The sequence below is a fragment of the Lagopus muta genome, chromosome 10 (genome assembly GCF_023343835.1).
Source record: "Lagopus muta isolate bLagMut1 chromosome 10, bLagMut1 primary, whole genome shotgun sequence".
Lineage (NCBI taxonomy): Eukaryota > Metazoa > Chordata > Aves > Galliformes > Phasianidae > Lagopus > Lagopus muta.
This window is the reverse complement of record NC_064442.1, coordinates 17437826-17451888: the sequence shown is the minus strand read 5'-3', so window position 1 is coordinate 17451888 and position 14063 is coordinate 17437826. Positions and strand designations below refer to the sequence as shown.

The 14063-nt window shown below is 41.1% G+C and overlaps 1 protein-coding gene across 4 annotated transcripts in view; it reads right to left on the bottom strand.

Annotated features, from left to right (window-relative positions):
- Positions 1-7054: 7054 nt before the first annotated feature.
- Positions 7055-14063, bottom strand: part of HMG20A (high mobility group 20A) — a 37815-nt gene continuing 30806 nt past the window's right edge. For all 4 annotated transcript variants that reach the window (XM_048956556.1, XM_048956557.1, XM_048956554.1 and 1 more), the window contains exons 9-11: positions 13494-13709; positions 12717-12860; positions 7055-9806 (exon numbers count right to left, since the gene is read on the bottom strand). In XM_048956556.1, coding sequence (XP_048812513.1) covers positions 12724-12860; positions 13494-13709 — 353 coding nt within the window. In that variant the 3' untranslated portion in view covers positions 7055-9806; positions 12717-12723. The remainder of the gene's footprint in view (positions 9807-12716; positions 12861-13493; positions 13710-14063) is intronic.

The window sequence follows — 14063 nt, the reverse complement described above, 5'->3', positions numbered from 1 at the left end:
AAACTCACTCTCCTGATGCTGACCTATACCTTTTTCCCCTCATAGAGTATCTCCATCTAAGCACAGTCTGTCACACTGCACACATGGTCAGTTATAAGCTAAATTTTGTTCTTTGTCTTCTCTTTCCCCCCATTCCACTGTTGTTTTAGCACTTCTTTAATGCTGTCATTGTCCAGAGCTGTGATTCACGTTTTCATAACATTATTAGAGCTCACTTCTGCTACAACTCTGTTGAACTCAGCTACCAAAGAGACTTACTAGTAAAACAGATTTCAGAAACCCCTTTGTTCTTATGCTTGTCTCTACTACCAAAAGCATTTAACACATTTTTTTTTTTTTGTATAGGACTGAATTTTTACACACAGGAACATCATGACCCTTGTTTGAACGTGAGCTAACTGAATATGGTGAGGCATGGCTGATGGGACAAACCAAGAACTGTCAGTGGTAAGCTGGTGAACTGCAGTCCACAGTTTAAGTGATAACCAAACGCACGGGTATCAATTGTTGAAGAACTGCAGTGTGATCCTTTCAGTTAGTACTGCTGGTGGGTACTGAACCAAAGCTCCCTATGTAACAGTTACTTCCTAAGAAGGACCTCAGAATTTCTTCTGCAGTCATTTCTGAGTTGTATGAGAAGTTTACACAATGTCAAAGTGATTCAGAGAGACAAAGAAAGCACCAAATTAAGGACACCATGTGCATAAAAGAGCAAATTCCAGCAGCAAAGAGTCACAGGGAGTCCAGGACAGAGGGCTGAGAATGGACAGAGATTAAATCAGACTTGGAAAGTGCAGAGACCAAATCCTGCCTGCGGTACCTGCAGACATGAAAGGGTTGTAGTCCAGGATGGGATACTGGACTGGAAACAGGCCAGACCAAACAGACACAGATCTGCTTCCTAAAAAAGGAAGATGTCTTCAAACCCAATTAAGACTACCTGAAAACAAGATGGAAGAGCTGTGATGAGAATATAAGAACACCAGAACGAGGCAAGTATGGCCAGGCATCATTGCAAAACTCAGCAAGTATGTTACAGAGTACACATACACTTCACCCAGCTGCAGACTGCTCCTTCTGCAGCAACAGAGTTACTGCACAAATCTCGAAGAATAAACTGAGTTAACACATGATTAAATACAACAGACTTGCAATTCAGGATAGGGATGTACCCACATTAAGCTACCCCTATACAAACTAGCCAATGAATAATATATACCAGTTCTACTGAGGCAAGGGAAGAGGCAAAAACTGACTTGCATGGGACTGAATTCCATTAAGAAAAATTTCTACAAGGTAAGAAAGTTCACATTCATTGAATTATGCTTAATCAGAACAACATTCTGCTATAAACATTCTTCCTACATTTGAACACACAGAAAGAACCCCAATGGAGAAAGCCAGGAATCTGTTATTTCCTCTTATCAGTAACATGATCTTGCTTCCAAACCCATCCACCCATGCCCCAAAGCAATTTTGATTTCATACCTGCTGTTAATTTTGTCAGTATCTCAGCTCAGCTTCAGAACTGGCACCAGAGAGTACAGCACTGTCGTTGGGTTGGTTGCTTCATTTCACAGAAAACAAGATAACTTAAAATGTTTATTTCCATAGTCTTGCCTTTTCTAAACATTTTCTTGACTACAGTATATACACTCATTTTTAGTTGTGGGTCCCTTCCAAATTCAGTAGTTCTCTAGAGATGTTCATGGAAAAAGCTGAGTCAGTTTTAACTTGTTCTAAGTGGGAACAGTTCAACACCAAGAAAGGAGAAGAAAACACAGATAAGAGCACCAGCACAGAAATCAGGAGTTGGATTGACTTATGTAGTCATACACTTAATGACAACTTGGGATTTTAAAAAGGAGATGGTTCTCTACAGTTGGTGCTCCTGCTTTATTTCAGTGTACAGTTTCATGAAACTGTACAGAGTGAAAGCAAGGCACCGCCCTGGAGTTCCTGAATCCTTCTTTCTTCTCTGATCTTGCATGAACTCCAGTGCTTGTCAGACCTCTAAATGAGCTCATCTAATTCATGAAAGACCAGCAAACATTCAGCAAGAAAAAGTTTGGGTAGTTTTCTACTACTTTGATGAGCCAGTGAAGCTCACAAGTGCACAGGTGTTCTCAGCTGCAGTAAGATCTTCATGAAGCAGCTATCACCATGTTGTATATGCTCTAGCTCCTGAGTTCTGGCAGTGCTCTTCAAGCATGAGGCTACTGCAGGCTCCCCCACCAAAAGCCAGCTCTGCAGAGACAAAACTATGTAAATATCAGCAGTTGCAAAGCTTCCAGTACATGGATTTATGTATTCACAGCTCCTGCTGGCTAGGCAGCAGGAGGACTCAAGTGTGCATATTTAACATATCAGCCAACACACAGCATCAGCTTTAGCCAACTGAAACCTTTATCACAATCCTTCCTTGCTGTAAGAACGACAATTTCAAAGACCTGTAATGTTTTATTTGCCATTCCAGAATTTCCTTGTCACACGTGAATGCTCTCTGTCCTGCTACCCTGACCAGCCCTTAAAGCATAGCAGGAAAAGGACTATGTAACCCCATACAACAAACAATAAGGAAACTACCGTTCATCAGAACAAAAGCAGGGAATTGCCACTCAGAAGCTCTCTGGCTTTGGATTCTGTAAGCCGTTTTGTTCACTCATTTTAAGATACCGAGAATTATCATTAGAGGGCACTGCTTCCCCCAGTAGAAAATGGGTTCTTTTCCTTACGTGGATGGCTCTTTCAGACATGTGGTAAATGTGCATTTCCAGATAACTGAAATTCTGAAACTAGGCTGCAGCTAGAATTCTGTTTTCACATTTCCTACTTTTTTCTTTCAAAACCACTTCAAGAATGTGTGGAATCTGCATGTCCAAATCCAACTTACCAAGGCTAAAGGCTGAACCTCTTCTGCACATCAGTAGGTAAACGACCACAAGAATGAACACAAATTATATTATTTTATCCTCTTATGCCCACTTATCCTACAAAAACCCCTTTAACAGCAACAGACTGTTGAGGGGGTGAGGGGGAAAAGAATTCCTACTCACTCTTTGTGAAGACACATGATACCCTTTCCTTCTGTTGTTAAGCTCAAACCCACATGCATGCATACAGCTACATTTCATCCACGTGAACAGATGCTCTTCAGTAGAACGTTTCCGTAGAAGAGTTGTAAAATAACTAAAATCTTTTGACATTAGATGAATTTTCTGGAGGTTTTCACTTCCCAGGACTCAGCCATCCTGCTGGGCTTGCACTTTCTGATACACTTCCTGCATCTCTTGCCCCAATCCAAACGACGTTTACCTCTCATTCTCTAGTACTGAAAAAACAGAAACAAGCGAGGTAGGAATTTGAAGCGCCATGCAGGAAAAAAAGAAACTTCCTCTGAGAAGCCTTACAACACTAATACAGTTGTTAACATTTGTTTTGAAAGGTGAGGGGTTGAAACGGTGTGTTTATAGGCCTAGAATTTCAGCTTGGGATTTCTCTGCAAGCGTCCTGGGCTTAAGCAATATTATTTCAAGTAAATTAGATGAGGGAATTCTTTCTAGTGACTAACACTAGAGCAGATTTAATAAAACTAAAACTGCCCATGTGAGATAGAGGAATCCCATGGTACTATTACTCCAGACCGAAAACTATACCTCTTACCAATTCCCAGACAGCCAGCTATTCAGCTTACGCATGTATAATTCTTCTACTCAGCTCAAGGAAGTCAAAGCAATGTGTAGTAAACAGGAATTCTGGCAGGCAGAACTCCTTGTATGCAAGTATTCAAAATGAATTTAAAAATCAGTAACAATTCTTTTACCAGACCTAACCCAATATGCACATTGGGAAGGAATTCTAACAAACCGTTACAATATTTGCTCGTGTGACATTCAAATTAAACATATGCATGTTAGTAAGCCTGGAAGAGCACCACGCTTATGTCTTTTATGATTGCTTTCACTTCCTTTTCCAACAGCTTATACTGTAGTGCTTGTGATCAGCTGGAATCTTCTCCACGTATCAGCAGGAGAATCGAGGTTTCCTGTTTATTATAATCACAGAGCTTCTCAACTTTTAATAAAAGCTTTCTACATGGGTTAAGAAAATCCAGTGGCAGATTCTTTCGTTGGGCAGCAACCTGCCATGCAAACTGGAGAACACATACAGCCAGCCACACTTCTCACAGAACCTTGTTTTTTCATTATCTCTGAAACAACTCTGTTGCAAGATTAACTTGTCCCACATCACCAACGGAATGGCTGTCACCTCCAGCAGGCCTAGTCATAAACCTCTGTGCTATTCATCTTCTGTCCCCCAAGAATACACAAGCTAGGGCAGAAGTTTTGCTATGTGGAACAGTTTCTGATAGCAGTGAATTACTTACATACACTTGTGTGTCTGATGACAAACCAGGATATAAAGACACAGCATGAAGGAGATGAAGGTGCCCCATCCCTGCAGGCATTCAAGGCCAGGCTGGATGTGGCTCTGGGCAGCCTGGTCTGATGGTTGGCAACCCTGCACATAGCAGGGGGTTGGAACCAGATGAGCACTGTGCTCCTTTGCAACCCAGGCCACTCTAGGATTCTATGATTCTACAAAGGAAGACTCTAAATACAACAACATACCTGGTTAGCAATGTACAACAACTTCAAATTAACACTATTTTCAGTATTTTTTTAGACTTTCTCTCATTGAATAAGTTTTTACAGAAATTTTGAGAGGCTTTCAATTTTCTTTCTGTTCCAGTCTATAAGTTTGACATACCAAGCAATTTGGAAACATCTGAGAACATCTCACTGTTTTCAGGAGGGTAAGCCCAGTCAACTCAGTGGAACTGTGCACAAGCAGAAAGTTGTCCTCATGCCTAAGCACTTCAGGATCAGGACCTAAAACCCTACTCAAATAGAATAAACAGTCCTTTCTACAGTGTTCCTCTACTACTCTGTGATTATTACTTAAAATATTTTCAGATATTACTTCACAACTTCATTAAGTAATTAACAGAAATTACTACAATTCAGCATTAAGTTTAACTTTGTATGATACACATGCAAATGAAGTTTACACTGCCTAAACTGAATGCTGATCTTTATAGCTGGAGTTGCCTGATGCTGTCCTGTAGCTACAAATAGACTCAAACATGATAAACCCATGCTGCATTTGTCTTTATACCACGGCGAAACATAAGCCCAAGCTGAAAAATGACAGAATAGCCTATTCAGCCCATACCCCTGCCAGCACAGCTTTGAAACAAAGACTGCAAACTAGCCATAGTTCAGTGACAGAAGCCATCAGAATCACACTTTTTTTCCACTCAGTTGCAGGTTAGAGTTTGAAGCTATGGGGTTTTATATATCTAGTCTGATTTGTACAGTCACCTTTCTTTCCTGCTTCCACCCAAAAATGTGTTTAAAAACATACTAGCTGCATTAGCTTGTCATTACTTTGGTGCAGTTATTCAAAAGCATGGCATCCATTCAAAAACTTGCGCTGTGCTGGTCTCCATCTATCAGTTCACAGCAGTAAGAGGCCAGCTACTCAGCTAGCCATAAGCTTCAAGCCTTCACTTGCCTCAATCTCCCAAACGCCAGTTTCTTATCTTCAGACACACGAACCATCAGCACCTACCCATCAAATGATAAAAATCAAAACCCCACAGCATAAGAATGGTAGGTTTATTACCACAACCCAAACGTCGGATTTAGAAACACTGGTCCTTGCATTGCACAATGGATGTGGGCAGATTCTCACACATCAAAATGGTACAATAGAGTCGCTGATATTGCAATTAGGATGACAGATCTTGCATATAACCAAGGCTTTCTAAACACTAGAAAAATGTCAATCATAGAAGCAATGAGGAAGAACAAGCAAAAACAATTTCTTGTTAATGAGCAGAATTCCCAATGGGAGAAGTGAAGGATGGGTCTGAAGGATGCAGCTGAATTGGAGCAACTGAAAAACACACACAAAAAACCCACCCCAAAACACCCAACCAACCAAAACAAGCAACCAACTCATTTCAACCTCAAAATCCATCATTAGCAGGAATATGCCTGAGGAGAGGGGAGTTATTTTTTCCTCTTAAAAGAACTCAAAACTCTCAAATCCACATCATCCCTTACATGATTATTAACTACAAGTCACTTGAAAGACAGCAGAGTAAAGAGGAATTACAAACAGAAGAAAAACAGTAGGAATGTTGTCTTGTCTTAAATTAAGGCTATATGAGGACCATCTTGTCATAAATTGAGCATGGTTGGCCACCATCTGCTCCCAGTGCCACATACAGCAGCAAAGCTTAGAAAGGAACTGGATCTTTTTTCAATTTGTGCTGTGTTTATAATCTCAGAATTGGTGTTTTACAACGTCTCCAAAAAAGTAAACCTAAATGTGCTGTTTGTCAGTTCTAACAAAGCAGAAGTTTCACTCAAATCAAGCATGCTGGCATGCAGACATCCCAGGCATCCATTGGTCAGTAGAAATAACACGATGTGACCACAGAAGCAGCACAAAGACGTGGTTGCTTACACTACTGCAACCTCAGAAGGGGCAGCAGTGCAGGCAGAAATCATCTGAACTCCACCCACAAGGATGTGCACTCAGGGCTGTTCTCACAGTTGCTTGCACAAGGCTACAGTTTGGCTCTGTGACAGAATCTACCAGGGGAAAAGAAAATCAGCTGGGAGGCGACATGTATGATGCAGAAGGTTCTTAAAGGTGGAGAAAACAAATCCAGTGGTGAAAAATTAGGGAGATGGAAGGAGGAAGAGGATGTCAAAAAAGGGATGACAGTCGATAAGCTGCTCAGGTTGGGGGCCAAAGCTGACAGGAAGCACCCTGCTGTTTATTAGCACACAATCACCAAAGTTCCCATCACTACAAACAACCAGCTCCTTTCCTTGTTTCAGAGGGGGATACATTTGGGAAGAAAAGAGAGAAGGAACATCTCTATCATTACTTCCTCTCAAAGATTAACACAGAGCCAACAGTTTCTCACACACAAAAAAGCAATCCTAATAGTTCTTTCACAGAAAAGCATTTAAAATTGAATCAGAATGGATTTTAATGAGGCAAGTGTCAAACAAGCACATCAACTTCTTAAAAACAACAGGACTCCAAAAATTTAATTACAAAAGCGTTTTACAGAAAAAATTGGCATCTCAACAATTCCAAACACATTAATCCAAGTAATTGAATTCTGTTTTCACATATTTCTCTTAACATTTCTTCAAGTGATGAAAACATTTTATCCTGCTCCTGTCCTTGACACCAACACTTTCATTTGTTTCCACATCAGCAAACACTGAAAAATGTAAACTGAAGTGACACTCAGAAACACTGGAAAGACAAAATCCATTTTTATAGGGTTGATCGGGGTCAATAAGATGCCTCTTAATGAGACAAAACATTAATTGGTGTATCAGTGGTAAGCAAGAAATTACTTTTTCCACAGATGGGTTTAACACTGCCCCTCCTTCCTCATGGGAAAATCAAAAGGTTTGTCAACCTCCAGTAAAAAATCTAATCTTCCATTTTCCATCCTGGAATGCTTACATGCTACTCAACAGAACGATGTATTCGCAGTATGCCACAAGCTGATGGTTGTTCTGAACTCATGTAAGCAGGGCAGCCTGCAGCCACCCGTACCTTATTTATGGGATGTGATGTCATAGGCTGGAAGTGCATCCTTCTGTCACCCTACAGAATAATTTCGGGAATCTTGATGGGATATAGCAGGCCAGATGCCACAGACAGCTTTAGAATTTCATGAATCAACTTTTTGCTATGCGGTCCATTTTGGCCACAATTAAATCCAAGCAGAACATCACTAATGCTACAAATCCAGACATGCAAATGAGAGGAAGGTATGAGTGTCTTCTGAAGACATCAATCCATAGGATTTCTTCCCCATACATTTGTCATAGAGTCCACTAAAAATTTCATGTCAACATCAGTTGGTCTCATCCACATTACGGAAAATAACGGAGGTCAATTCAGCAAATCAAGGTTCTTTTTTATACAGTCTTGATAGTGAGCTTGAAGACAAGAGAAAGGAGTTTCCTCCGTAAAGGAAGACTTGAATATACACGAAAATCCTTGCTGCTTGGCTACAGCAGGAAGTCCATGAGAAAGCAGAGACCTGACATACAAGATGATGACCTGGAGATGGCTTCAGGCAAGCATGAAGTCTGTGTACGTTGTGTGGGAAAAAAGAAACCGCTGTTTAATCTTCAAATACTTGCCTTATACACACACGAAAGCAATCCCAACTGCAATGCACTCAAGTAACAAAAGCAACCTCTAATTCATAACACAGAAAACCTGAAAGATTTCTGAAGGAGGAGCAAGATTGTCACGTGGAAAAAGCACATTTCCATCATTACCATTAAGCTCACAGATGTCCAACAGGTGCTCAACCACAGCCTGAATTCAAAATATGACAGGAATCAAAGGACAGCAAACGATTTGCAGACAGTGCAGACAGTAGGCGCCATCTTGGACAAGAGGTGCAGCCGTAGCTCAGAAAAATCGGTCTCTAGTGTGCCAAGTTCTACCTTATGCAAATAAAAGGTCGTTTAGGTCACACAGGAACATGATATTCTGAATGATATGGGCTTCACAGACTGCACTTTACCTGTACAAAAGTCAAAGAGCACTTATGTGCCGTAACGTAGAATACCATGGGCTGCTACGTGGGCCCAGCTGCCAGTAACCTTCTCTGCAATAATAATTCATTCAAAAATACATGTGCTGCTTCCAGGCACACTGCTTTCCAGCACCAATTTCAAAAGGGTAGAAGAAAACAGAATTCCCTGCCCATTTATCTCTATATAGAATACTACTCTCACTGTGAGATCATTCTCTTCGAAAGTAAGCAGACAACTAAATTAGAGCCAGCAACGCATCAGAGGAAAGGCAAACTGTGTTCTGTGGCAGCTTAAAATGGAGATTTCTATTTTCCCAGCCAATTGTGAAAAGCTAGTATTTCACTCTTTACCTTGACTATCTCAGATCTATGTTGCAGTAAAACATTCCTCCCAAATGTTTTCAAGCGATTACAGCGGGGCTGCACAGAAGGGCAGGTTGCTGTGTGCAAGGCAGGTGCTGTAGAAAAGGAAGAAGTCCCTCTCCTGGTAGAATCAAGTCACAAAATTCCAATTGCAGCCAGTCTCAAGCAAACTCATACTGTTGAAGTTGCAGGCTAACACAGAAAACAGAGCTCTGCTGAAGATTAGCTTATGTAAACATGACAGGCAGGGGAGGACAAGACAGTGCACCAAGGAAGACTGCCCACTGCAGCGAAGAACACAAGCACTGCTATCCGGTATGAAAGGATCAGACAAAAAGGTGAAAAGAAAACTAAAATGGAGGAAGGTAATTTCACAAGATAAACATGAAAACAAACTGAAAGACACTAGAAGACATAAGCAGTGTAACACAAGTTGTTACTACAACATGCAAGCTGACTTCATTTCACAGAGGTTTCATCTCCATAGTCAGCAAGTCCACAGAACATATGCACCCTCACATCTAGCAGAATTAATACAAAACTGAAGATTGCACAGAAGTTGCATGCATTTAAGGGTTTACATAGAGGACAGTTCCAAAATGTTTAGTGGGTGATATCCGTGGCTTCTTAAGACCTTTTAATGCATCTGTTTGTCCCACTGACAAACCACAAAGGCAGGGACCAGGACAAACCTGCAGTTCTGCCTCCCACCCCTAGTCTCTCCCTCATGGCTTCATATTCCACACTGGCCAAAGAAGTTTTGTCAAGTATCCCCGGACCACGAGACCTGCAGATGGAACACAAAAATAAGTGTTAGAAGGCTACAAGCTGCCTGGATTGAACAGGACACCATGGCATTATTTTTGGATAATGCATCTGAAAGCACAATATTGAGAAGTACTGCACAGAAGCCAACAGAGAGAACAATACCAGAATTCCTCCTGTTTTTGTAACTTCCACTCAAAGAACAGGGCTGAATAAGAAAAGCTTCCTCTTCCCCTCCCATAAACTGCCTGCACAAAAAACGTATCTTCACCACATAGTACAGAAAAGCAACAACAGTCACCAACAACAGCACAGTCAAACAGTCACTAAGAAAAGCACCTGAGCCACCAAAAAAAAGCCATCTCCATTCTGTAAAGCATAGTTTTTCAAAGACTATCATCATGAAGGCATTTTTTTCCATGAAATTGATTTGTAACGTGTCTCAACCTCCATCAGAGCCATTTGGTTGATAGAGATGACATTTAGAAGAATTAACATAAATTATATGCGAAGGGATAATTATGACAGTCTGCTGTTACAATCTATCAGATGGCAGCTGAATCTTTCACAGCTTCTCTTCTCTTGTGTGGAAGCCCTACTTTTCTTCTGGCTTTGCACCCCTAATGGCCAACCTCTTCCCTTCTAAGATTTGTCACAAAATAACTGCCAAGTCAGCATCGGTGTGATAGCCCCATGAATTTAGTAGACCACCTTAAAACCAGTTACATGCACGGATTTGTATAATGAAACTAGATGATTATTAATCACAGTTTTAATTGCCTCAGTGTTTTGCTGCTGAAAGTAGGGAAAGTATCGGGGAGGGGGAAAGAGGGATGCAGTTTTACTTTTTAATTATAGAGTCAAAAGAAGGACTCCAAAGCAGTAATTTTTTTTCCTCAAACCAATTAAAGCTAAATCCAGCATAACCAAGAGGAAAACACTTGCATTTTTAGGAAACCAGAAAACATCCATTATTTAGGAAATAAGAATCCCCATGACATGAAAACCTAAGTCTAGATTCAGTAGCCTTGAGATATACTTCTTCTGGCAAGGTGCTTAAAGGACAAACATTGATTCAGGGTCTGGCACACCCTTCTAATAACTCACTAATGAGAAACTACTTTCCCTTTTATACCCTCTGTAAAGCCTCCCCCCATCCTCTACATCTCTTTCTGAGCTCAGAATGCAGTTAGAAAACAGTATACAAAAATGAGGAGGTTGATGAGCTACCAAAAAATCCCAGAGATGGGTCAACACGCTGTTCCCCTTCACAAACAGCAGCAGTAAAACCTCTTTATTCTGCTGGGAACTCGATCATCCCTTACAACTACAGTCCTTTCCATCTGGCTACCCTCTGGAAGGACAAGATCTTTTAGCTTAAGGCATCCTATAATGAGGAATGTGTAATTAGCTGTTCTACACAGTATCACAAAAGGTCAGAATCAGAATGGATGAAAATTTCTCTCTCTGTATTTGCAGATGGTCTAAACTCATTTTAATTGCATTTCTGAACACAGCAGTTGATCTGACAAAGAATCCAGGTATGTATGCAGGTAAAATAGAAATAGGCAAATTCCTAACGGCTGTCTGGTGCTGTGCATTACAGGGTGTCGTAGTTTTAGCTGGGATGGAACTGTTTTCTTCAGAGTGACTGGTGTGATGCTATGTTTTGGTTCTAAGAGAACACAACAGTGTTGATAGTTGCTGCTAAGCAGCACTGTGCAGAGCCAAGGCCCTTCACAGCAAAGGGCCCAAGGAGCTGGGAGGGAACAGAATTAGGACAGCTGACTCAATCTGGCCACAGGGATGTTCTGTACCACCTGACATCATGCAGGAGTTCTGAAGGGGTGGGATTTCATCTCACTCTTCTACTGCTGGGAGGCTAGCTGGGCAGTGGTCAGGAGTAGCGAGCAACTGCCTGTGCATCACTTGTTATGTACATTCATATATAGATGCAGTCATAGCTATTATCTTTTTTTTCCCTTTTCTTTATCTTGGCAATAGTTTTACCTCAACACATGAATTCTACTTCCCCCCCCGATTCTCTTCCCATCCCGCTGGGAAAGCATGGGGAGAGTGAGCAAACAACCGTGTGGTTTAACCGGGCAGGCAGCTAATGACCACAACATGGGGGTGGAGGGAAGCAAGTGTGGGAAATGCAAGGAAGCATGGCAATTCAGAAAGGCTGATTTTTCTTTGTGGATTTGTTTTTTTACTCTGCTCCTCGTTACAATTTCCTAAGCTGTTGAACAGAAGCAAAAGTGAAAAATCATGAGCTCAGGAATAATCTACGCATAAACCATATGGTCATTCATCTCAGCAAATGCTACATCAAGCCTGAGTGCCATCAGCGCTTCATGAAGATACAAACCTTCCTAGCCAGAAGAGTTTGACTGCAGGTGCTGCCAACTTGGTAGCTGTAGTGCACTTTCAGTTTACAATAGACATCAGTTCACCTGTACCCTCTGAGGCAGATAAGATTCCTATGTGATCAGCAGATGATACAACGAAACAGAATTCTTCAAATTTACCTTATTCAAAAAGCTCATCTTCTTCTAAATGTAATACCCTATCACTAAAATTTAAATAATAATTTTCCCTTTTTTTTTTTTTTTTTTTTTTTTTTTTTTTTACAGCATTCTGTCAAAGTCCTTATTCACCTTACAGAGATACACTGAATAACAGGACAAAAGAGCTAATTATGCCATTATAGAATGCTCTTGGAGAATTGAATTTAAGAGCCCTTTAGTGCTGTTGAATACTTTCAGCTCCATTTGACTTTCATTAAGTTAACCTGCTCTTACAGCACTGAGTAAAAATAAAAAAAGACTGTTCAGTGCAGTTATCAGCACCAGAATCAGCACAAGAACAAATGCCAGAGGTACAGAGGAGAAGCCAAGCAAAAGCAGCCTAGGAGTAAGCAAGCACTTACCTGGTCACTAGCGTTCAAGTCTGTTCACCACATCCCGGACTGTGGCTATGAGGTTCTCGTTCTCCTGTGGGTTCGCCATAATGATGCCGTGCAGCCTATTCATGTAGGAGTCAATAGTTTCCATCGTGGGTGTTTCCCCACTACCTATTGTTAACATAGCAAAACGAGCCACTGAACACTTGCATGACTGAAGCAATTCCAAAAATTAGAACTCTTAAGGGCAACGTGTCAACTGCTATAGGGCTGCTTATGCCACGCACCTCTTCCAGTGACAGATTCAATGAAGTAGTATGTATGCCTTAACTCCAAAGCGAGCAGTTCCAAGGATATCAGGACTAACAAAGCTGGGCTTTCCTTGGTTTGTGTCTCAGAGCTAATTACAACACTCCTTCAGTTGGGCATCTAAGCAATTCCCTGGCATCTGACACGACAGGTACAGCCCCTCTTTTAAATCAAGCAATTTGTAGGTCCTATCTTTTCTATCTAGTAACTTTTTCCACAGACAAGTGAAAGAGAGCAAAGACTGAATGCCTGACTTTGTTAGGAATAAAAGAATAAGAGTAGTAAGAAAAAAAATACACTGAAATTAAGCACGGCTGATAAACCTTCCGCTGTATGCATTTGATGATTCTAGAACTTTATAAAAGAAAAACTCTGGAATAGCCAATACCACAGAATTACAACAGTTGGCCACTTGCTGTAAATTCTGTAAATACGTAAACATTAGAAATTACATTTTAACTTGAGCAGAGAGTCCTAAGAAAAACTAAGTGTTACCTGGCAGCGGGACTCCGGCAAAGCTGGTTGTGAGCGCTTGCCGTAAGGTCTCCAAATGCTGCTGCAGCACCGTGTTGCGGCTACGCTCTTGGATTACATCCACCTCCAGTTTCTCCACTGCTGTACGCATGCTCTCAACGTGTTTCTGCAGAGCAGCATTCCTCTCCTCGAACTCCATGTTGGATTTACGCAGCTGTCGCAGCTCGGCTTCACGTGCTGTCGATATCAAGCCATTGTCAAGAAAACAACTGTGACTGGCAGGCAAAAGTAGGATGTTCTGAAGTGTCCAACTGATGATTAAAGACTGCATGGTTTTAGGTTGCAGACAGAAAAAGCAAAATACCAAGGAGTGCAAAGAAGTGCCAAAATAACACCCAAGTATTAAAGTAGCACCGATTTTATCTGTCGCCAAAAATTAAAAGACATGCAAAGCACAGGAGCACAAGTGAACAGTGCAACTGATCAAATGCATTCAGTGTGATGTATCCTAGCAGCAGCACTAAGGCCTACAGACAAGATAACAGTTACAAGAATACAATTCTATTGATCATCAGCAAGAATATCTCAATT